This window comes from Barbus barbus, assembly GCF_936440315.1.
Source record: "Barbus barbus genome assembly, chromosome: 23".
Lineage (NCBI taxonomy): Eukaryota > Metazoa > Chordata > Actinopteri > Cypriniformes > Cyprinidae > Barbus > Barbus barbus.
In genome coordinates this window covers 1828216-1853355 of record NC_136751.1, presented here as the reverse complement: position 1 = coordinate 1853355, position 25140 = coordinate 1828216, and the positions used below count along the sequence as shown (strand labels likewise).

Below are 25140 nucleotides of genomic sequence, written 5' to 3'. Positions count from 1 at the left end.
GTTTAGGTTTGAGAGCGTGAGAACAGTACCAGTTGTGTGAGTCTCAAGCTGAATGTGTGAAAGTTGTCAACTCTGTTGAAATGAAAAATGAAAATTTTGCCATTAATCATTTACCCCCATGTCGTTCCAAACCCGTAAAAGCTTTGCTCCTCTTCGGAACACAATTTAAGATATTTTAGTTGAAAACCAGGAGTCTTGTGACTGTCCCATTGACTGCATAGTAAATTGCACTATCAAGGTCCATAAAAGTATGAAAAGCATGTTCAGAATAGTGGCGTTCTGTCCATATAAACTCCGAATACTCGGCATACCCAAGCGTCTGAGAGATAAAACTGGAGCTAAACTCTGCAGGAAAGTGGTTGCGCGTTCTCAGTGATTTGCTGGCCTGCGCGTGATTTCCTGCACGAGGTAAGCGCTCGCCCAAGCGGAAAAATGTCAGAGTCTGGAGGAAGAGTGGAGAGGTACAGAATCCATGTTGCTTGAAGTCCAGAGTGAAGTTTCCACAGTCAGTGATGATTTGGGCTGCCATGTCATCTGCTGGTGTTGGTCCACTGTGTTTTCTGAAGTCCACAGTCAACACTGCCATCTACCAGGAAATTTTATAGCACGTCATGCTTCCTTCTGCTGACAAGCTTTATGGAGATGCTGATTTCATTTTCCAGCAGGACTTGGCACCTGCCCACACTGCCAAAGGTACCAAAAGCTGGTTCAATGACGTTGATGGTTCATGGTATTAAGCTGGTTCATGGTATTACTGTGCTTGATTGGCCAGCAAACTCGCCTGACCTGAACCCCATAGAGAATCTATGGGGTATTGTCAAGAGGAAGATGAGAGACACCAGACCCAACAATGCAGATGACCTGAATGCTGCTATCAAAGCAACTTGGGCTTCCATACCACCTCAGCAGTGCCACAAACTGATCACCTCCATGCCACGCCACATTGAGGCAGTAATTAAAGCAAAAGGATCCCCTACCAAGTATTGAGTACATATACAGTAAATGAACATACTTTCCAGAAGGCCAACAATTCACTAAAAATGTTTTTTTTTTTTTATTGGTCTTATGAAGTATTCTAATTTGTTGAGAGAGTGAATTGGTGGGTTTTTGTTAAATGTGAGCCTAAATCATTACAATTAAAAGAACCAAAGACTTAAACTTCAGTCTGTGTGCATTGAATTTATTTAATACACGAGTTTCACAATTTGAGTTGAATTACTGAAATAAATGAACTTTTCCACGACATTCTAATTTGAGATGCACCTGTATAATCAGCATTATAACCACCATTAATATTCAATATATCAGCCACCTCTAGAAATAATGTTGTTTATTTTTGCTTCTGAAGAGAAAGATGTTCCATCACTGGTTGTGTTTGTAATATGTAATATTTTTGTACTTATCTGGAGTTCTTCATTTTGCAGGATCAGTGCAGATTTGTTACTGGAGATACAGTGTGGAAACACGTGATGTTAAAAGTAAGTCAGATCACCCTGATCAAACATGACAAGCTAAAAGTGCTATATTAAGTCACTATCCCTATGGATTTTAAATGCTTTGAATCTTTTCCATTTGCAAGTAATATATTCCCACCTGTGCATTTACAGATCCCCTCTAATCATCATACAGGTAACAAACCAAAGGAGGAGGACAGAAGCCTTGCTGTGTCAGTCGTGGTAAATACAGGAATATTCTTCATGAAGATGTGTGAGAGAACAATTAAGGTACCTTTCTTCATTTTCATAGATTTTGGGATATTTATCTATATTTGGGTAAATGATAAAGTTATGTTTTATTCCCTGTAAAGTAGGGATTTATAAAAAATGTTTGTAAAAATTATATTTATTTTAAAGCCCAGTGTCAGTGAAGATGGTGTGGTCCGGAAATCTGAAGGAACATCTCCCAGCATTCTTCTACGATGTTGCCCTGATGATTGAGGTAATTCACCTCTTAGGTGATGCAGGTGTGGTTAAAAGTTGACATACACCTTGCAGAATAAACTGCTTCATCAGAGCAGAAATTGCTATGTGTTAATGATTTGTTTAACCCCTCTACCCTCTCACTGCTTAAATTATTAACATTTAGCAGATACTGCAAGGTGTATATGAACTTTGGACCTCAACTGTGTCTATTGCTTTCACTCAACTGAACCATTTATAATGACTGGATATGTTTTATAACAATTGTTCTTTCTTTCCTCAAGGAATTTTTTTCTGACTTTCCTGCCTCTTTGGAACATTTCCGTTCACAGAGACTGTGGAGAGATGGTGTGCAGCTTCACGAAAATATTATATTTAATTCATGATTAAGTGTATTGTTAATTCACATTAATTGCTTGTTAGTACATTAATGTACACTTTAACTATATTTTAATGACACTAGAAACAATTATGAAAGTACATATAAATATGTACTAAATAGTACCACTTAAGTGTTTAAAAAAAAAAACAATCACTCAATTTCAACTTATTGCATTTAATATCTCTTTAAAATGTGATACATTTGAAGTTAATTACAATAACATTGTATTCAAGCATGAAAATAACATTTAATTTGCACTTATGTGTGTTCTTTTAAAGTATATTATTTCTGCAATAAGTACACTTTATAAAAGTATACTTAAGTGCACTTTTTCACAAGGGCAAGCCTCCCGGTTTTCATCCAAAATATCTTAAATTGTGTTCCGAAGATGAGCGAAACTTTTACAAGTTTGGAACAACAAGTGGGTAAGTGATTAATGACAACATTTTCATGTTGGGGTGGAGTAACCCTTTAATCAGTAGCTAAACCAAGAAACTATATTCCGAAAAACAATATCCAAATCGCATCGAGAACTGTATGCTGTATCATAATTCAGAGCTATTTCATGCAGACAGTCATTTCAACATTAAAAAGATGACTCAAAAATGACTTATTTTATTAATTTTAATTTTTAATAATATTATTTATTTTTTAATAACTTATTGACTGCTATTTGTACATTAATACAGAGCGAGGAAAATGTGCCTTGTCAATATTTGGTGCATGTCTGTTCTAGTCTGTGGTGGGTTTTATAGTTTGAACAGATTGTAGTTTTCTGGGACCAGACAAATTCAAAATAAAATAAAATAAAATGTAAATAAAAACATAACTTAAAAAAGAAGGAAAATTACATTACACACATACAGGGTGATCAAGCATTTAGACTAAATATTACACCACATCACACAAAAGCAGATAATCTCTTTGGGTAATCTCGCTCTGGGTTGTTCTTCGTTGCATTGTTTTAAACAGACATCCGCTTGTGTTGGTTTTGCGAGGTCATTGTCATGGAACTTCCTGTAGTTTATCACTGTTAGAGCTGTGTGCAGTACAGGGTACAGTAAATAACAACATAGACTTCTTAAGTATGCAGTGGTGATCACCAGACAAATATGCCTCCCAAGACATTCAGGGTATAATATGTTGCAAGGGTTGCACTCTAGCATGAATTTCCACATAAACTGTTCATAAAATGTAATCTGATCTTCAACTAGGTGACAATAACAGACAAACAATACACAAACATTAATGTTTTCATGTTTTTTTTTTGTTTTGTTTTGCATACCAAACATTTGCAATGCCCTGCAGAAAAAAAAAAAAAAACAATGAGTCCAAGACTTACAGTCATTTCTGAGAAATGCTAACGCCTCTGTTAGTGTGCCTGTGATTTGTAAAATACTAAAAGAGAAGAGTGGTGATTTCCAGACTAGGGATGGGTATCGTTAAGGTTTTAACGGTATTACTACTCTTATCGATACTGCTTATCGATCCGGTACTTTAACGGTATTCTTATCGGTACTTTTTGTTTTACTTTGTTTCTTTGTTCATATTCTTACAGTATCTTATCTTATGTATATAAAACACTAAAAATGCCTGCACTTCATCAATTTGTAAATGCACCAGTGTGCAGGTATTTTTAGTGTTTTATATACATAAGATAAGATACAGTAACAACATGAACAAAGAAACAAAGTAAAACAAACTGACAAATACAATAAAACAAACACACAAACGAAATGAAATAAACAGTGCTTTCATTTTTCCATGAAGGTCTACTAATATTAATGTTCAGGTAAGTAATAGTTACAAAAGCAATGAGCACTGCATAGTTTTCACTGTATGTACTGATAGATTTATGTTTATTAAAGCTATAACGTTGTTCAGATTAAGAGCTGTGGGTGATTTTCTCTTTGCATTTTGTTCTTTGATTAACATTGATGGCTCAAGCTCCAGTCTGACACTTTAAGACAATATACTGACACGCATCGGATTTTCTCCCAACTGTTCTCGTCCACTTAAAACATAAAAGTGAAGACTCTCATAACCGGCCATTTTGACACATTGTGTGTGTATTTTTTGGCATATTTTTGTGTGTTATTTCGACGCGCCGAAGCTCAAAGTGTGCTTGTCCGTTTTGGAGCACGCCGCCGCGCAGGCACACGCGCGCACACACATTTCAGCCTGGGGAACAGCAGATTGTACTTTCAACGTTTTACTATCAAATATGTCCTGCAATGTAGCAACAGTAAAGACGGCATTTTATAACAATCACTGATTGAGCTGATTCAGATGTTAAGTTTTGATTCGGAGGAACGAATCCGCGCCGCTATGAAGGGAAGGGAGTTGTGCTAGAAGAAATGCGGCTATAATCCTTGGAAGCCAAAATCGAAAAAAAAAAAAAAATACTTAGCTTAATATAACAGCCACAGGCCTAAAGTGTGAGCAGATGTTTGAATAGTTGCTTCTCTCTTCTATCATAATTAAACAGGACTTTCATGTTGCGTGTGCTGAAGCTCCGCGTGAGCGCGATCTGGCTTCTGAATTGCGCATAGCAAAAATGCATCATAGACAAATGTTTGAATATTATTGCACATAAAAACAGCTGGCGACATATATATATGTATATATATAGAGAGAGAGAGAGAAAGAGAGAAACAATAAATGTATGTGTGTTTTCTTAATTTCTCCAATACCGACAGAAGTACCGATAACGTCAGAGCTTATCGATACTCCGGTCTTTCATAATTTAGCCCCGAGACCGATTTAATACCGAGTTTCGGTACCCATCCCTATTCCAGACATCCCAAGAATATGGCTGAACTGAAACAGACCATGCAAGTGCATTAGTAATGGTAATGTTTGGTCAATTAAAGGGGTCATATGATGCTATTTCAAGTTTTCCTTCCTCTTTGGAGTGTTGCAAGCTGTTTGTGCATAGATAAGATCCCTGAAGTTGCAAAGACTAAAGTCTCAAAACCAAAGAGATATTCTTTATAAAAGTTAAGACTCTGCCCCGCCCCCTAAAACGGCTCATTCAAACACGCCCCACAGGTCTACGTCACGATGTGGAAATATTTGCATAACGCCGCCCAAATGTTCACGCATAGAAAGAAGGCGTGGTTTCAGTAACCGGACCACTGTAGTGTTGATGTAGCCATTACAGGGAGAAGATGTGTGTTTCTAGGCCAAAGTAAAAGCACTTTATTTGGCTTTCTGAAAGTAGTAGTCTTAACGATATAGGAATCATCAATATTACTTAAAACAGAACAGCAACGCATTTTATGGACGACCGTTTCATGAACCTAGGAGAGGAGGTAATTCTGACTTTGCTATGACAATCGGGCGCTTTCGATTCAGCGACTGTATTTGATATTGACTGTTCAATTGCAGAGTTGAGAGCGCGAGCGGGTCACATCACAGTGGAGCCAGCTTTCTTAATCGTGACTTGTGTGCAAACACATAACATTACGAGCTTCACTGTCGATCGCGCAACTCTGTTCCCCTTTTGGGCTTGAGTTGATGGTAAAACTAAGGACATTATTAACTGTCTTTTACTTTTATTTTGAAAGATGAAGCTCGCGATTATGGAAAGGGGCGTTACATTTCCGACGAGTGCTTCCGGTGTTCGGCCAATCATAATGCACTGTCAGTTGGCCAATCAGAGCAGACTGTGCTTGTCTGAAGGAGGGACTTTGTAGAAAACGAAGTGTTTGAGAGAGGCGGGGCATAGAGGAACTACAATAATGTACAGTATTTGAAAAATAATGTGTTTTTTGAACATTAAAGCATGTCAACATATTCTGACTGTTACACCAAATACACAATAATAAAAAAGCATCATATGACCCCTTTAAGGTCCGTTTTTCCACCCTGCACAGTGAAGACATGAAAGCATCATTGTGTGTTATTTATTTTAACAGACTGCATTGTTTTTGTGACCGATTTTATGTAGACATTAGATTATTTATGAAAATAGATACATTAATGTTTACTAAATTTACATGTTTGGCTATAACACCTCAGACTTGCTGAAAAAATTAGAAGTGTTTCTTCTTCTATGGCAGCCATATTGACAGAGCATAGGAAAAAAATAATAAAAATAAATTAATACATAAATGTAAGAAAAAAAGAAAAGTTACATTACACATATACAGGGTGATCAAGCATTTACACTAAATATTATACCACATCACACAAAAGCAGATAATCTTCTGTTTGGGTAATCTTGTTCTGGGTTGTTCTTCGTTGCATTACTTTAAACAACATCCTCTTGTGTTGGTTTTGCAAGGTCATTGTCATGGAACTTCCTGTAGTTTATCACTGTTAGAGTCACACTGAAAGCTCTCCTCGGCAGCCTGTTGTATGTACGTCGACTGAATGTCACACCATGTTAAACCACTAAACACTGAACTTATCATGTCATAGATTTGAATCCAGTGTAGCACATGCCCAGACCGCAAGAGGTACTGCACCTATTAAACGCTTCCGTTCCAGACATTGCATTTTCAGCGTGCATTCATCCTCTTGAATCAGAAATGTGTTTTATGTTCATTCTCACCTGTACTTCTGAACCACTTTGTTTTTGCAATTCTGGCTCTGCATTACGTTTGCTGTATCTTTGACTTAGTTCACACTGCAGGCTAAAGTGGCCCAAATCCGACTTTTTTGCCCAAATGTGACCCATATCTGATTTTCTTATGACAGTCTGAACAGCACAAATCCGATTTTTTCAAATCAGGCCCAGGCCACTTTCATATGTGGTCCTAAATCGGACACATATCCGATGTTTTGCAATGCGACTTCAGTCTGAACGGCCATGTCGCATTTCATGCAATTTTTACGTCATTGAAATGTGACAGATGTCACAATTCTGCACTGGAGGAGGCAGGAAGATTAAAATCATAATGGCAGACAATATATAGACAATAATATCACTTCGTTATTTAGGCTCCGATTGCACATTAAATTAGCTAAACACACGCTAACACGAGCAGCATCCATTTTTATTTCTGCAAACAGTGCGCTGCGTCTGACATCACGTCTTCTTCTGCGCATGAGGTTCATTTCAGGGCAGTATACGGTTCACACGAGACTGATGGCAGTCGCATTTAAATGACAATGTGAACAACAGTGCAAAAAAAAATTAATAATCTGATTTCAGCAAAAAATCCGATCTGAGCATTAAGACCTGCAGTGTGAACTTAGCCTTAGGCACATTTATACTGTCAGCTATTCTTAATTTTTGTTTTTGTATAGAGAGTTCATCTCTGGAATGATTTGGCTGTTTAGACTTGAACGTCTTTCCAGCTATTTTGCCATGCATCAAAATAACTCCTCTGATGTGGGTCAGATCCAAGCGTCTTGCACAATCCTGTTGTGTGATAAACCTGTTTTTTTAACCAGCTGCTCATAATGTAAAATTTTGCAAGGGTATCTCACTAAATGTCATTGCCCTGATTTAGGAGTTTACAGGAATGTTTCTGTAAGGAGGAGACAATGACATAATGGTCATAAAAACATAATGGTCAACTGCTTGAATAATATTCACTTCCTGTTAGTTATATAATGGCCCTTATTTGACAGTCAGTCAAATTCTCTTATAAAGTGATTTCCCAATATAGCTAATTATTAATTCAGCATAGATTTATATCAAAATAAATCCAGAATATCTCATGTAAGCATAAACAGGAAGTCAGTTTATGTAAGTTTACAGAGTACTGAGTCATGTCCTCATTTAACATCCATTCAAACAGAACATCTTCTGATCTTGATCCCCTGCATACTAGAGTGCACACACACACACACACAGGAAAACAGAATCGAAACTCTCCACACCCCTTCCTTCCTCTTTTTCTTTTGCATTTTTAGGAGCTTGTTTTTCTGCTACAGATATAATACAGATAAACAAATGATAGATTTTGGCTTATTGAATATCAGGTCCCTTTCTAAAAAAGCACTTTTTGTAAATGATCACTGACCATAAACTAGATGTGCTTTGTTTGACAGAAAGCTGGTTAAAACCAGACGACTTCATTACTTTAAACGAGTCTACCCACAAAGATTACAGTTATAAACTTGAGCCGCATAAAGAGAGCAGCTGGAGGAAAACTAAATGAAGCCCTATTCGGACGAGACTAGTTTTATAAATTACGTTTGCGTTTCGATTCTTATCACCTGACGCCTGCTGTTACCAATATTCAGATGAGACTAACATCTCCGCGTTTGTTACAGAGGTGGAGGGTCTGTTTTGGACATCTGGGTGCTCTGTTTGTCATTCGGATTGATTACCAGAAATCACACAAATACCATGTTTATGTATGGTTACTTTACTTTTACTTTAGTTCTTTATTTGTAGTAAACCCGTGTTTAATTTTCATAAAGGTACATATGTGATTATGTAATTGAGTGCAGAAATGAACCCGAATAATTTTACTTGACGCTGATATTACAATAGCCAGTCTTAACAGTGATCTGGCTCTTGATTTTATTATTGTTTGCATTATGATTTATTTATTTCCCAGCATGCAAATAAATCAAACATGAGCACAGTAAAACACACAAGGAAACGCGTTGTGAGAAAAATAAGATAAATAAAGGCACCGGCAATCACAGACATGGCAGATTGAGACGGGATTAAAATCACCAAGCAGGTCTGTGAAATACAAATTTCTCTAACGACCCCCTGTAAACCTAGTCCCGTCCGAACCGAGCTTAGCCTCTTAAGACCCCCGAAATAAATTTTATGAAAATGTTTTTTTTCTTACTTTATGTCTTTAAATTGTTTAGAGCATTTAGCATAATGTGTGTATATATATATATATAATTTATAAGTTATGTCCTCGGGACTCAATTTATTTGAAAGAGTAAAAAGACATGAATGAACATGCATGGGCAAAAACAACTGACTTTTTTTTTTTTTTTACCAAACTTTGTATAAAGATGATTCTCAACTATAATAATAACTGTAATAATTGACCGGATGTTTATAATAATATATAATATTTCATAGAATATAGAGGGAGTGGTCGTGGAGAGGGAGTGGTCGTGGAGAGGGAGTGGTCGTGGAGAGGGCGTGATCAAGGAGAGGGAGTGGTCGTGGAGAGGGAGTGGTTGTGGAGAGGGAGTGGTCATGGAGAGGGAGTGATCAAGGAGAGGGAGTGGTCGTGGAGAGGGAGTGGTCATGGAGAGGGCGTGATCAAGGAGAGGGAGTGGTCATGGTGAAACATCCAATCATTTAGTATCTCTGAAAAGCTCAGAATGTGCTCTGTACATGACATCCAGACTTAGAACTGTGGCATGTATAGTCTCAGAGAAATTCACTAAAATATAATGTCCTCATATGAGGCCACAGGGTCTCAAGAGGTTATTTTGTATTGCTTGGTGGGAAAATGCTCTCTCCTGCAGGAAATCCTTAAAAAACTGCTAGATCTGCTTACTATACGTCCCTTTTAGAAGGAACAAGCACAACCCCAAGTATTTATTCAATACAGTGGCTAAATTAACAAAAAAATATGCCATCATCATGTGCAGACATTACCCAACAGTAGCGCAGTAATGACTTTATGAACTACTTTACTTCCAAGATCGAAACGGTTACATCCGAGGATGTATTTGATGTATTTTGTAATTGTGTATATGTGTGTGTGTCAGACGTGGTTTTGTTTGCTTTCTCTTTTTCTCTCTCTCTCCCTTGTCACGAGATAGGAATTCCAAGGAGCTGTGTTCAATCTGTGATGCCTGGGGTGATTGGATGATGACGGGAGGAAGTGGAAATATAAGAAGTGGTGGATCTGTGGAGAAGCTGCGAGAGACTTTTCGGCAGGGTCACTCTTCCTCCTTGTTGCCCAGATTCATTTGTTGTTTTGATTTCATTTGAAGCTTTTACGAGTTTGGAACAACATGTGGGTAAGTGATTAATGACAACATTTTCATTTTGGGGCCCATGCATGTTTCATTGTAATCAGTAGCTAAACCAAGAAACTATATTCCGAAAGCCAATGTCCAAATCGCATCGAAAACTGTATGCTGTATCATTATTCAGAGCTATTTCATGCAGACAGTCATTTCAACATGAAAAAGATCACTCAAAAATGACTTATTTTATTCATGTTCATTTTTAATAATATTTATTTTTTTAATAACTTACTGACTGCTATTTGTACATTAATACAGACAGAGTGAGGAAAATATGCCTTGTCAATATTTGGTGCATGTCTGTTCTAGTCTGTGGTGGGTTTTATAGTTTGAACACAAATTGTAGTTTTCTGGGGACCAGACAAATTCAAAATAAAATAAAATGTAAATAAGTACAAATAAATTAAACAGACATCCGCTTGTGTTGGTTTTGCGAGGTCATTGTCATGGAACTTCCTGTAGTTTATCACTGTTAGAGCTTTTTATTTTTATTTTATTTTAGGGAACGTAGGGGGAGGGTGCCATTTTTTGTTTGTACTTCTCTTCTTTTCTCCTGGTTATGGGTAGATAAGACATAAGATGAAATCAGTGGCGTAGCGTCTGGGTGCACGGTATGCAGGTGCATATGGGCCCGGGCAGATTGGGGGCCCGCCGAGCCGAGGGGGGGCTTTTCATTGAAACAAGAGAACGACTATAGAGCCTTGCGCGGGCCAGGCCCTTGTCTGACAGCTTATCAGACTTCTCCTCCCAGAGCCCGTGTCTTCTCTCTCTCTCTTCCCTTTTACACAGATGCTATTGCAGCCATTAAAAAAAGTTCAAGTTTATTTAAGTTAATTTAGAAACATGATTGGAACCTTTTATGTTTGTTCAATTCAAGTTGTATTTATTTATTTATATTTAAATACCAAGCGGCCAGCACCATGCGTTGAGCATGTGTTTGATCAGTTTAGCCTGAAAATAAACACGATTTGAGACACAAAAAAACTTCACAATACACAATTAAAAATGTAAGATAAATGTGTGATAAATATAAAATAGTTTGTGCTAAAAGTGGCACGCTTTGAAGGACATGGAGGCACTAAGATCACTTGAATTTTTTTTGTTAAGAGTGGAAAATTAAAATACGTAATTACGCCATAACTGTTCTTCATAAAGGTAGAGTATACATCATTCGAAGCTGCAAATAGTTTTATTTCTGCACTCACAGTGTCATCAGTCTTGATCTTGGGCAGGAACACTTAACAAAAACTGAACAGAAACTCAGCAAATACTTGCCTCACTGATATAATAAATGCATTTATAGAATGCAATAAAATACTACTTTGCAATGAAATAATTAAAATCAAATATTAAAAACTCTTTCATTATCCTATGTAATCCATAAAGATGCATTTCTCTCTAAAGTCGCTTCCAATGAGGAGATATGGGGAGTCAGGATCGTCAAATTTAATACCATTTTATTTTTATTTATTTTATTTATTCATTTAGTTTTGTTTTTTGGGTCCCTGTGCCATGATTGTGTTTGCAGTGCATGCAGTGCAAATACCCTACAGCCGTATTTTAGTGTCACACTGAAAAATAACTTTATTAAATTAGTATGGCGTTAATCTTATTTAAGTCCAAATTATGATAGTAAAATCATAATATTGCGGGAAATTAATGTGAAAATTACACTCCGCAAAAAAAAAAAAAAGTCTGTGGCATCTAACCTGTTGTTCTTAACACACACACACACAAAAAACAGCAATAACATGTGGCTTATATATTTTCTTAAACTCTAATTGATCGATTTCGTGAGACATTCATTTGTATAAATTGTTCTAATTTTTATTTTTTTTCAAAATGCATTCAAATATTTATTCATGTTTATTTCGTGATGCAAATATTAAAGAGGAAAATATAATTGATTCACATGCCGCTTGAACTGAGTCCAATATAGTCACCTCACTACGAATAAAAGAGAAAAACACATTTATGGTTTGCATTTGATCTTAAAATTTACAGAAAGATGAGACTGTGTTGTAATAAAATAAAAAAAAAACACAAAGCTTATTGCGATTATTGGTTGGCTTGCAATGAATGGACATGAAAACGATCAATATTATTTCCAAGCATTTATACCGTAAGTAATAAATAAATAATGTTAAATGAAAGACGCTAATTTTCAGGAATGCAAACTGTTACTGGCTTTTTCAAATTTCTCAGATTTTAATGCCATTTACGTTATTCGTCACAAGGTAGCCTACAGTTTTCAGCAGACATGAGATAAGAGTTCATGTATATCTCTGGCTTTCTTCCTTGATTTCATGTGTCTAAGAAAATGTTTAAAAAGTTATAAAACAAATACTCAATCTTACTGTAGAACATTGTAAATCTGAAAACTTTTGCTTTAGAGTGATGTGCATTGGAAAGTGATGTATATTATAGGCTTAATAAAAATATAATTTGCTTATTAATTCACACATGCATTATTTTAGGTGGTTAAAAGTATGAAATAAAGGTTTTTTATTTATTTATTTGAAAGAAAATTTAATTTATTTGATCAAAAATACAGTAAAACATTACACTTAAATATTGGTTTTCTATTTAGGATATTTTAAAATGTAATTTATTTCTGTGATCAAAGTGGAATTTTCATCATTACTCCAATCTTCAATGTCCCTTCAGAAATAATTGTAATGCTGCTTAATTTGCTGCTTAATTATTATCAGTTATGATTTGTGATCAATTATTAATAATGGTTTTTATTATTGGTATAATGGTTCTCAGTTAAAAATCAGCATTTATTTGAAATATAAGTACTTCGTAATAAGTGTAAATATATTTACTGTCACTTAAATCAATTTAATGCAACCTAGTTGAAATAAAATAAAATAAATAATCTTACCCAAGACTAAATGCGATCACATTTTCCACAACAATATTGTGCAGCACAACAGTTTTCAACATTCATATTTATCAGAAATGTTTGTTGAGCAGTAAATCAGTATATTAGAATGATTTCTGAAGGATCATGTGACACTGAAGACTGGAGTGATGCTGAAAATACAGCTGCGCATCACAGAAATAAATAATTGTACTATATATTCACATAAAAGACAGCTATTTTAAATTGTAACATTATATTTTTCACAGTACTGTTTACTGTATTTTTCATTATCAAAATAATTTGTATACTCTTTTCCACAATTGGAGCTCTATTCCTTAAAATGATAGATGTCAAGGTCCTGCAAAAGGAAAAAAAAAAACAACAACTGTATATGACCAATAGAAAGGTCCATAAAACAGTCTGCGTTCTGTAATGTAAAGAAGTATGCCAGTCATTTACTGAGTGGTGCGGTGTGTTGCAGTCCGGGTTTGGTGGGCCGCTCTGTGCCAAAAAGTCCAGGGCCACCTTTTGGCCCCAGTCCACCCCTGATAACACGCCAGTTGTCTCGGCTCCTGAATCTTTTCAGCGAGTGCTGTTGGAGCTGGTGGAGTGCTGATGCAGGAGGATGACTCGGGTATTGAGCACCCTGTGAGTTATTTTTCTAAGAAATTTTCAAAGTGTCAGCGTAACTACAGCACAATTGAGAAGGAGGCGCTGGCCTTGGTACTGGCGTTTCGACATTTTGAAGTGTATCTGGGGAGCCCCATTAAAGTGTACACCTATCGCAATCCATTAGTGTTTTCGTCACAAATGTCTAAGTCAAACCAGTGTTTGATGTGGTGGTCTCTCGTTTTGCAGGAGTACAACCTTGATATTAAACATCGGAAGGGTTCAGACAATGTAGTTGATGATGTGTTGTCCCGAGTGTGCGGAGCGGATGGGTGACGCAGATTTTTATTTTTTGTATGGGGAAAAAAAAATAGTGATGGGGGTGTTTTTTTTTTTTTGTAATTGTGTATAAATATGTGTGTGTGTCGGATGTGGTTTTGTTTGCTTTCTTCCCATCTCTTTTTCCCTCTCTTTCCCTCGTCATGAGATAGGAATTCCAATCAGCTGTGTTCAATCTGTGATGCCTGGGCTGATTGGATGATGACGGGACGAAGTGGAAATATAAGAAGTGGTGGATCTGTGGAGGAGTTGAGAGAGACTTATTTTCGCCAGGGCCGTTCTTCCTCCTGGTTGCCCAGATTCATTTGTTGTTTGATTTTGATTTAATTCTGAGTAACTGAACTCAGGACTTTGTGTTCTTAAGCAGAAAGAGAACTGAAGTTGTTTGAACCCATTTGATTAATAGTGTTTAATGTTAACTGTTTAATATTTTTGTTTCTTTTTATTATTGTTTTTTTATTTTATTTTAGGGAACGTAGGGGGACTTGTTTGTACTTCTCTTTTCTCCTGGTTACACTCTTAAAAATAAAGGTGCTTCACAATGCCATTTGAAGAACCTTTTTGTCTAAATGGTTCCATAAAGATCCTTTAACATCCGAAGAACCTTTCGGTTTCAAAAATGGTTCTTAGTGGGGAAAGAAGGTTCTTCAGATTATAAAAAAAAGAAAAAATGGTTCTTTAAAGCACCTCTGACTGAATGGTTCTTTGTGGAACCAAAACTGGTTCTTCTATGGCATCGCTTGAAGAACCTTTTGAAGCATCTTTATTTTTAAGAGTCTATTGGTAGATAGGAAGAGAGGGAAGTTTTGTGTACTTTATTTCTGGGTTATCTCTTTCTAGGTCATTTATAAATATCATCGGGTTAGTTAGTTTGGTTTTGTTTGTTATTTTGGCCTAGCTCTCCCCTGAAGTTTTTGTTCACTATATGTTTGATAACATTTTCTGGGAGATTGTTTCTGTTTGTTTTTCTTTATTCAAATTAAAAAGATATTAATTTGAATTGGTGTTCGTGTTGATTCTGGGACAGGAGGTTGGATGCCCTGGTTCTCTCTCCAGGGTTTCATGTACTTTTGTTTTGTTACTGGCTCCCCAGCCCTAGATGGGATGTAAAAAAAACTATTAGAGAGAAAATTGCAACCATGCAGCTGTCAGCCAAAGTATCTCATCAGATAGTACGCTATAGATCCCCTGAGGAACAATTCCACTCATTTTCCTCTTGTATAAACTTATGTTGGCATTAGAGGAAGTGCACTGGCATGGTTCAAATCTCACTTATCTGACCGGTCTCAATTTGTGGCAGTAAATGAAGAGGTATCATACCAATCACAAGTGCAGTATGGAGTACCTCATGGCTCAGTACTAGGCCCCTTACTTTTCATGCTTTACATGTTACACTTGGGAGATATCATTAGGAAACATGGTGTTAGCTTTCACTGTTATGCTGATGATACCCAGCTCTATATTGCTTCATGGCCCGATGAAACCCCCCCAAAAAACAGGTGTTAATTATTGGACCAAAATCTTTTGCATGTAATAACCTAGATCACTGTCTAATACTTGATGGCTGCCCTGTCAATTCTTCGTCATCAGTTAAGAACCTAGGCATACTTCTTGATAGCAATCTCTCCTTCGAAAAACATGTTTCTAGCATTTGTAAAACCTATATCTTAAACCTATATCTAAATTACGACCTATGCTCTCAATGTCAAATGCAGAAACATTAATTCATGCGTTCATGATCTCGAGGCTAGATAATTGTAATGCTTTATTGGCTGGTTGCTCTGCATGTCTAACAAACTCCAGCTGGTTCACAATACAGCAGCTAGAGTTCTTACTAGAACCAGGAAGTATGACCACATTAACCCGGTTCTGTCAACACTGCACTGGCTCCATATACATTTTGAGATCTTGCTAATTACCTATAAGGCCCTGAATGGTTTGGCACCTCAGTATTTGAGTGAGCTCTTATCACACTATAGTCCTTCACGTCTGCTGCGATCTCAAAACTCTGGCCATTTGATAATACCTAGAATATCAAAATCAACTGCGGGTGGGAGATCGTTTTCCTATTTAGTGCCCAAACTCTTGAACGATCTATCTAATGTTGTTCGGGAAGCAGACACACTCTGTCAGTTTAAATCTAGATTAAAGACCCATCTCTTTAACCTGGCTTACACAATACACTGTTGCGTTTCTGTAATTCAAATCCGTTAAACTTTTGTAGAAATTAAATGTCAAAATATGGGTGAAATGATTTGCATCATCATTCAGTGTAACATATATATTCATGCAAAAAGGAAATAATACCTACTCTGACCTGTACTTACTAAAATATATAAAAGAATAAGTGATCGTACTGAATTTTATTATATTTTAAATTACTATATAATAATAATAATTTATATAAATATAATTATTTAAAACCTAATGTGAAGGATAGTGTTGAAGATTGGTTAAGATTTAAAATCAAAAAGTTTTTGGGGGCTTCACCGTGATCTTTAAATAGTCTTTAAATGTCATCTAATGATCTTATAAATATTTCTGTCATGATTTTTTTTTTTTATATATATAAATATTTTTATACTTAATGGCATTTTAGTGGATTTCCTCTGTAAATCATGGTACAAATGTACGATAGTCATCATTTTTTGCTCAGTCAAAAATACAATTAAACAGAGCACATTACGTACAGAAGAAAAATAAAATGTGTATTTAACTTGTGTTGATGCTTGAAAACCCCTTTTCACCTTAAGGGGTCATGCGACGTTGCTAAAAAACACATTATTTTCCACATACTGTACATTATTGTTGCTCCTCTATGCTCTCTGCCTTTCTGAAATGCATCAATTTTTACAAAGCTCATCATTCTGAGAATCGAGGCGGGCTCTGATTGGCCAGCTATCCAGTGTGTTGTGTTTGGCCGAATACCTCAAGCTTGAGACGGAAATGTTACACCCCTTACTGTATTGAGATGGCCTTTCCTGGCGAGACGAATACAATAAAACCCATTATAAACGAGGCATTTGTTGTTTGGCATCCAGTGGGGACATAATTACTGATTATAATGACTTATAGGGGGAAGTCGTGGCCTAATGGTTAGAGAGTCGGACTCGTAATCCAAAGGTTGTGGGTTCGAGACTCCGGCCGGCAGGGATTGTAGTTGGGGGGAGTGAATGTCCAGCGCTCTCTCCACCCTCAATACCACGACTGAGGTGCCCTTGAGCAAGGCACCGAACCCCCAACTGATACAATTTATATACATATATACATATACAGTGGTGTGAAAAAGTGTTAGCCCTTTCCTGATTTTTTTTTTTTTTTTGCATGTCACACTCATGATTTGAGATCATCAAACAAATTTAAATATTAATCAAAGTTTTAATCAAATATTAATCAATATTGATTACATTAATCAAATGTAAATATTATCTTTGATTAATATTTACATTTGTTTGATTATCTGAAACATTAAAGTGTGACAAACACGCAAAAAAATAAAAAATCAGGAAGGGGGCTAACACTTTTTCACACTGTGTGTGTGTGTGTATATATATATATATATATATATATATATATATTCAGTGCATTTCTTTTTCACAATGATTTTTAGTTACATTATACAAAAGTGACTGCACTCATTGATGTTTCCCCTTTTAAGTCATGATTTACTCACGGTCATGTACATATTCTGATGAAATTGTGATTAAAGTACTTTTACTTTAAGTCATTTAATAATAATAATAATTAATTACATTTATATAGCGCTTTTCTGCTTTTTCTAAGCACTCAAAGCGCTCTACATTGTGAGGGGTGGTGTCTCTTCGTCCACCACCAGTGTGCAGCATCCACCTGGATGATGCGACGGCAGCCATAGTGCGCCAGAACGCCCACCACACACCAGCTTACTGGTGGAGAGGAGACAGAGTGATGAAGCCAATCAGTGTAAGGGGATGATTAGGAGGCCATGATGGTCAGAGACCAATGGGGAAATTTGGCCAGAATGCCGAGGTCACACCTCTACTCTTTTCGAAAGACATCCTGGGATTTTTAATGACCACAGAGAGTCAGGACCTCGGTTTAACGTCTCATCCGAAAGACGGTGCTTTTTTTGACAGTATAGTGTCCCCGTCACTATACTGGGGCGTTAGGACCCACACAGACCACAGGGTGAGCACCCCCTGCTGGCCTCACTAACACCTCTTCCAACAGCAACCTAGTTTTCCCAGGAGGTCTCCCATCCAGGTACTGACCAGCTCAACCCTGCTTAGCTTCAGTGGGCAACCAGTCTTGGGCTGCAGGGTGATATGGCTGTCTATTTAGCAGATGCTTTTATCCCAAGGGACTTACAAATAAGAAAAAGTAACTAAAACTACAAGTTATAAATACTATATATAGACATTTATGAAAATAAAGAAATTAAATAAAAATGACAAAGGTATACAACAACATTTCAAAGCTAAACATTTAAATGAAAACAAAAAATAAAGCTAAAAACAATTCAAATATTAAAACAACAAAAGGTATGAGTATAATAATGATTTTAACATAACTAAGCCAAACACCCATTTTATTTTATATATATATAGTTTCCATGTATGTTGAAGTACTAAAATAACTCAAATTAAATAAAACTAAAACTTAAAAAAAAGAAAGAAAAAAATCTATACAGACATAATAATACAAATCAAACTACATTAGTTTATCAGTAATCCTAAGAAATAAAACTGAGTCAAACATACATGCAAAAAAAAACCCCACAACTTACGCATAGTAAGAAATGGTTATAAAAAACTGAAACAGAAGTGAAACAAGTTGTAGAAAGAGGTAAAATAAAAAGTGATACTTGTATCCTTCGCCGGTGTCCCTGCCCGGTGTCTTTACTCTTCGGTCTTCACGCGAAGAGTGCCACGGTAGCCTACGCTTTTATACCCATCTAACAAAATACTCATCTAATTCAGCTGAACACATGTTCCTGTTAATCACAACACATGGCCAAGAAAGCGCCCAACACAGGGACGAGATACAGTACTTAAAGGAATAGTTCACCTAAAATAAAATAAAATTCACCTAAATTTCTTCTTGATGGGGAAAAAAGAAGTCATGCAGCTTTGGAGTAAATAGACGACAGCAAAATCTTCAGGCTGACTTATCGTTAGTGGAAAAACTTGGGGGATAAATGCTGTTTGCCAGTAGCTGTTTCCTATATATATATATATATAGTTGTGCAGGGTTATCATTTGAGGATGTTTGTCTTAATGTCTTACACTCGTTAGTATTCTTCTGACCACACCTTGCATCTGCACTCTTTTTAAGATGGACTGTGTACGTCATTATCCATCCATACTCATTATCTTTATGCATTGAACATTGTCTTACTGTATCAAATAAGGTAATATTTATTCAGTCATGCATTTCGGTGCCAGGGCCGGAAATGCTCCCCCTGCTGTCAGTGTTCTTCCTGTCACAGTTGATTTTGGCAAGAAGGAACACTTGAGACTTTAAGGCACATTTTGGATAGAGCTGCTTTGAAAACATATTACGAAAAGCTATACAAATGAAATGCACAATATCCATATCATGCATTAACATACATATTTTACTTAATGTGTGTTAAATTGTGCATAATGCAAGAGTCCTTTAATAGCTCCCAGTGGAATATCAGTCAAATGAACCAGGAACGGCTCCGAATTTAATGGATCTATTCGTTTTAAACTTTTAGTGAAAGCACTGGAATCTTAAAGGGACTTAATGGGCAAGTGAGCCTCCAGAAGAAGACAGATTTAATCTGGCAGGAAACTGTCATTAGCCAGCAGCTTGTTAAACCAGTGGAGAACTGTCTCTGATTGAAATTCTGCTGTCCTCGTGTGGTCAGAAAGGAGAGCTGCATCATTTGCAAGATGGATGTAAGATGTCCTAAGTACTACGGAAATATATATATATTTTTTTAAATATATTGTCTGCTGTTACTCCTTTTGTTTTGAAAAAAAATATATTTAATTCAGTTCATTTTTTTAAATATTCTTTTACTTCTAGAATTAAGGCAAGACACAACTGATGCAAAGGGTAAACATTTTAAATATAAATTGCCATATTTACACGAGTTGATTAATCGCAGTACATTAAGACAAGTTATTTTGTATTGCACATTTTCTGAAATTGTATATTTAATATATATGCATTAACTAATTAAATATGCACTATTTTCCAAGCATTTCCAGAAGAAAAGTCTTGTTTCATTTTGTTGACACTAAAATAAAAAATACATTTTTTGCAGAGAGGATTTTGGATTTCTATTTGTATAATTTGTATCACTCCAAAAATAAAATAAAAACAGCAGCCAAAAAAATAAAATAAACTTTTTTTTGGGGGGGGGGTATATTACAAAATATTGTAAATCTGAACAAACCCCTCTGTAAAACCCTTCGTAATATATATAGGAACTGATTTTGAGAAAATTACCTTTAAAGGTATTGGAATTGGAATCTATAGATACAAATAGATAAAGTGCAATAACACTTTATTGGGATCTTTAATTTTCACTTGTGTGAATGAAGACAATTATGGAAGTAAAATAGCCCAAAACTGGCCAATGCATGGGGGAAAAAGGATTTGTCTTTTATGTCTTGCTTTAATTAAGTTCAAAAGGAATATTATAACTTTCCCTATACCTTGTGCATGTACTACACAGAGCCATTTTTGAATATTAACCACAAGGTGGCAGTAGCTCCAAACTAAGTGTGTGGCATGAGTTGCCCTTGAAAGACCTTTTACTGAGACAGAGTAGATATTACAGTTTAAAAACAGAACAAGAACTGAAAGCAAACGTCAGAGTGTTTCTGGGTGTTAAAATGCAGGGATTGCTGTAGTGGTTGTCCGACTGTGGTGATCTGAGCTAGCAGCATAAACAGTGAAATCATGTAATGGTTGTCAGGTTTTAGCATAAGTGATTCAAGTGTCTAGATGAATACCCCATGTTCCCAGGCCTCTCAGCTGCATGTGTGGAGCCAGCAGTGTCTGGTAAGCTGCTCGAAGACCTACCGCTCTGCAATAGACTTGCAAATCACTCCTCCCTTCTGCCACTACATTAGCATACAGATGTTGTTAAGAAAAGGAGAGTGGCCTCACAAAGGAGCCCTGATGTGAGAAATGCCCCTGCATTTCATTTACTGCCCAGCCTTATCTCAATAAAAGGCAGCGAGGCCTTTGGCTATTGTCCATGACCGTGTGTGACAGTGGGATGTTTCTTAGTCTTCCATGCACAAATGCTGGAACAATGAGCAAAGCAACACACAAAAGCCTTCATCTGTTCCCTTGTCCTTTGTGTGTGTTTTCAGCTTGAATAATTAAAAGAGCTGTCAAGTATGCATTTTTCTTTCTTTCTAGAAGGCAGATGGAAGGAGTAGCATTCAACCATGTTTGTGTTGTGTTTAAAATTAAATGCGAGCGGAGGGCTTCACATGCAACTTCTTGTAATAAGCAATACTTGAGAAGTTTCACCAGAAGTGAGTAAATAGCCACACACTGACATTCAGTAGCACTTTAGAAGAGAAGCAAAGGAATGAGGCAAAAGATCTTTTTTCTTCCCTTCAAACTTTATTTTAAAACAATATATTATAATGAAAATGGGCATTGCCATCCCATGGAATGTAAACAGTTTATTTAAATTATATATAAACAAACATGAAACGAAAGCACAACACAATATACTGTTTTCCCACTTCGAAAAACAAAATAAATAAGTTTTAAGTTAACAAAAGGCAAAAGCGTGTCTTGTCACAAGGCAAAAAGATGAGAAACATCAACGATAAAATACAACCTACGAACATCAGAACTCACAGTTCATGCCATTACTTGCAAATGACAAGTTTCGCCTCTTAGAGTGCAAAAGACGAAGGCCGTGGTATATCTTCACTACTTTCTGGTACATTGTCACTTTCACATTCACGCTGGCTTGCATATGAACATCTTTGACTCTTCCTTGTGGATATCTGACTGCTATTACTTACAAAGAACGTGGAGTGTGTCGATAGCACTTTAAAAGGATCCTGAGATTCCAACTTTGAGACTGTCCAGCTGGGTTTCATTAATTAAAGCTAAGAGATATAGCTTGTGCAAAGCAGACAAGCGGACTCAAAGAAACAAACAAAAAGCCTTATCTACATTGTTCCTTCTTCGAAATGCATATAAACCGAAAACAACCAATGCATATTACAACAAAAGCAATAAATAGGTTTTTAGAAAGGACTATGTTTAAAACTACTCAGTAATACTGTCCATATAAAAATGCCTTTACTAAAGGCTACAGTATGTTCAGGGAGCGGGTTAGACATTACACTAGAAGTATATACTCTAAGTTGCTCGGCTTTGGTTAGACTACAGATGGGTGGCTTGGGAAGGTTGATCCTGAAGAAAAAACATCACAGAGCAATTCCCAAAACAAATAAACCTAAAGTTAAGTTCCCACTGCAGCTTCAGACTGGTATACAACAGTATACATTGAGTTCATCACATTTGCAGAGAAACGTCTGCTTTGGCGAGCATGCAATATGCACAGGTAATGGTTTCTAGTCATCTGAGACAGACAGGCGGCTGAAGATGGGCAGTCGGCGGCCCTCGATTCCAGGAGAGTCGCAGCCGCTCAGACTGCTGGAGCTGGTGTAGCTGTCCTGATCGGAGAGAGAGTCTGCCGAGGCGCTTCGCTGCAGGCCCGTGAGCGCATACGCCAGGTTCTGCATGCTCTCCGAGTCGCTGATGGCGTAGAAGCTCCCGCTGGCACCCAGATCTGCAAAGTGGTGGCTGTGCTTCAAAGTCCCCGGTTCGGGGAACAAAGGGGACAGCAGGTCGGGACTTCCGGTGGACGGCGGTGGAGACACGGACGAAGATCTGGAGAAGGCTAGGGCATCCGGAACGGCATGGAAACCGCTGAGGGTTTGAGTTTGCGAGGAGAAGCCGCTGAAGCTGACGCTCTGGCGGAGCTGCGGTCGCTCTCGGATGCCCTTTGTGTTCTCTGAAAGCCCGTTCTGCTCGTCTGCGTTGTGTATGAAGTGACACCGAGCGCCGTAGGGGCAGAAGCCGATGGTGTGAAAGGTGCGACATGGCTCGGTCTTGTACTTTGGGTGTCTGTTGAGGCCTCTCAGCTCCTCCATCCCGTGAGCGAACTGGCATTTGGTGCCGTATTTGCAAGTGCCGCTTTCCTCGTAGGTCCGGCAGAGCTCCGTCTTGTAGCGGGTGGACAGCGGTGCTGTAGAGGTCGTTCCGAGTGCCTTTGGACAGGTCAAGAAGCTGTTGCTGATGCTGAGACCCGGTGGCGGTGGAAGAGGGCTGGCCATCAGGCTCTCGCAGGCCACATGACCCTCGATCATGCTCACGGACCGGTCTACTCTGAAGGGGATCTGGTTCAGGGTGGAAAGCGGCAGCTGCTGCTTCTTCTCGTGGCTCCAGTGCTGGTTGATGGCCGGCAGAGGCCAGGGGCTGCTGTCGTTGCTGTTGAATTTAGAGTTGGGAAGAGTCACGGGGCACAGGGAATGCCTGCGCTGGAATCCCACCACACGCTGATTCTGTGTGGCTTCTGTCAGATCAATACCGCAGAAACTCTGGGAACGGAGAAAGAGAGAGACCTCAGTATACTGTGTGGTGCACAAGTTTCAATGAAGCAAGAAAGCAACAATAGAAATGAATGTGAAACACAAATACACTCTTAAAAATAAATGTTCTTTATTGACATCAATGAACCGTGAACATCCATGGTACCTTTCAAATGCACAAAATGTTCTTTATAGTCGAAAAAAGATTCTTTATATTTTTAGAATATTCTTCAAAATGGTTATTTTTGGAACTGTTCACTGAAAGGTTCTTCTATGGCATCACAGCAAAAATACCCTTTTGGAGCCTTTATTTTTAAGAGTGTAGTAAAAACAAAAGTATTCTGAAATTAGTGGGATCCAAAACAACAGTTTATTTAGACTCCATTGGGATACATTGCATGTACAAAAAAGAATGTTTAAAGAAAGTCACAAAGGATTGAAACAATGTTGACTGGGTTTCCATTTTTTGAGTGTGCTGTTCCTTTAAATTGATTTGATTCTTGTTTAAATGCATGAGCAAGTTCTAGAAAGTTTCAAAAAACAAAACTCATGTTCTTACCTTGCAGAATTCATCATCCACCTCGAGGAAGGGCGTGAGGAAATTTGATGGCATTTTTAAGATGCCTGGCTGTGATTCTTTATGTGCAGTTAATGATGTGTTGCACTGCTCAACAGCTGATGTCAAGCTCTGCTTCTGTTACGACCCCACTGTTGGAATCTCATTTTATAAGCAGAAACTTCTAACCCCGCCCACCTTTTGAAGAGGCGTGTTTTAGTGCAGGGTTCACACCTCTTCAAGAGTGAGGAAAGTTTGCTTGGGTCCTGTCTAGAGTTTCACAAAGAGCAAGCACAAACGTTAATACAACTTGAATCATCTCAGATGAACTGTAAACCATTATAAAATAGCTCTAAACAGGGCTAACTGCAAGTGTGTGTATTTTGTATTTTTTTTGGATACTTATTTTTATTTCAGCATTTCCCATTTTCTTTTAAAGTTGATGAACTAAAATAAATAAACCTGAAACAAAAAAAATAACTGTATCAATATAAAAAAAAAACGAATAAACATGACAAAATCACTAAATAATTACAAAAAAAATGTAATTATACATTAAAACTGGTACAGAAATAACATAAGCAAGTTATAATTACTTTTTCGACCCATACTTACATAACCATTTGTATCAGAGCTATAGTTTTGAGAAAAAAAATGCTTTATTAGCCTTGAATGAACTCAAACTAGCCATTAATTTGAGCCCTCTCAAAAACTAGAAGCTCCTTCATTGTTTTGCCCTATATCACAACTTGATCATTAATGCAAATAGTTGAACTCATATAATGGTAAATCTCACAGAAAAGGCTTTGCTTCTCAGGTTAATGTAAGGTTCTGTGTGTGACACATTAAAAGGAATATTAGTAAACACAGTTATCTCTCCTCTGTTTGTGGTATTCAGCTGTAAATGACTCCTAACCTGAGGCCATTTTCACTACAGTCATTGTGTCATTGTGAGAAACCTCACCATA

The 25140-nt window shown here is 37.1% G+C and overlaps 1 protein-coding gene across 1 annotated transcript; it reads right to left on the bottom strand.

The window, feature by feature from the left end:
* Nucleotides 1-21614: 21614 nt before the first annotated feature.
* On the bottom strand, nt 21615-24311 carry LOC306842875 (mRNA decay activator protein ZFP36L1). The gene is made up of 2 exons (XM_079374026.1): nt 24176-24311; nt 21615-23625 (listed from the first exon to the last, which is right to left on the bottom strand). The coding sequence occupies exons 1-2, from the start codon at nt 24227-24229 to the stop codon at nt 22597-22599; spliced, it is 1083 nt and encodes a 360-aa protein (XP_079230152.1). The 5' UTR covers nt 24230-24311; the 3' UTR covers nt 21615-22596.
* Between the last annotated feature and the right edge of the window lie 829 nt (nt 24312-25140).

Coding starts and splice junctions, on each gene's coding strand:
- LOC306842875 (XM_079374026.1), bottom strand. CDS start 24,229: ATGCCATCAAATTTCCTCACGCCCTTCCTCGAGGTGGATGATGAATTC. Junction 23,626..24,175: donor TGGATGATGAATTCTGCAAG/GTAAGAACATGA, acceptor CTCCGTTCCCAG/AGTTTCTGCGGTATTGATCT.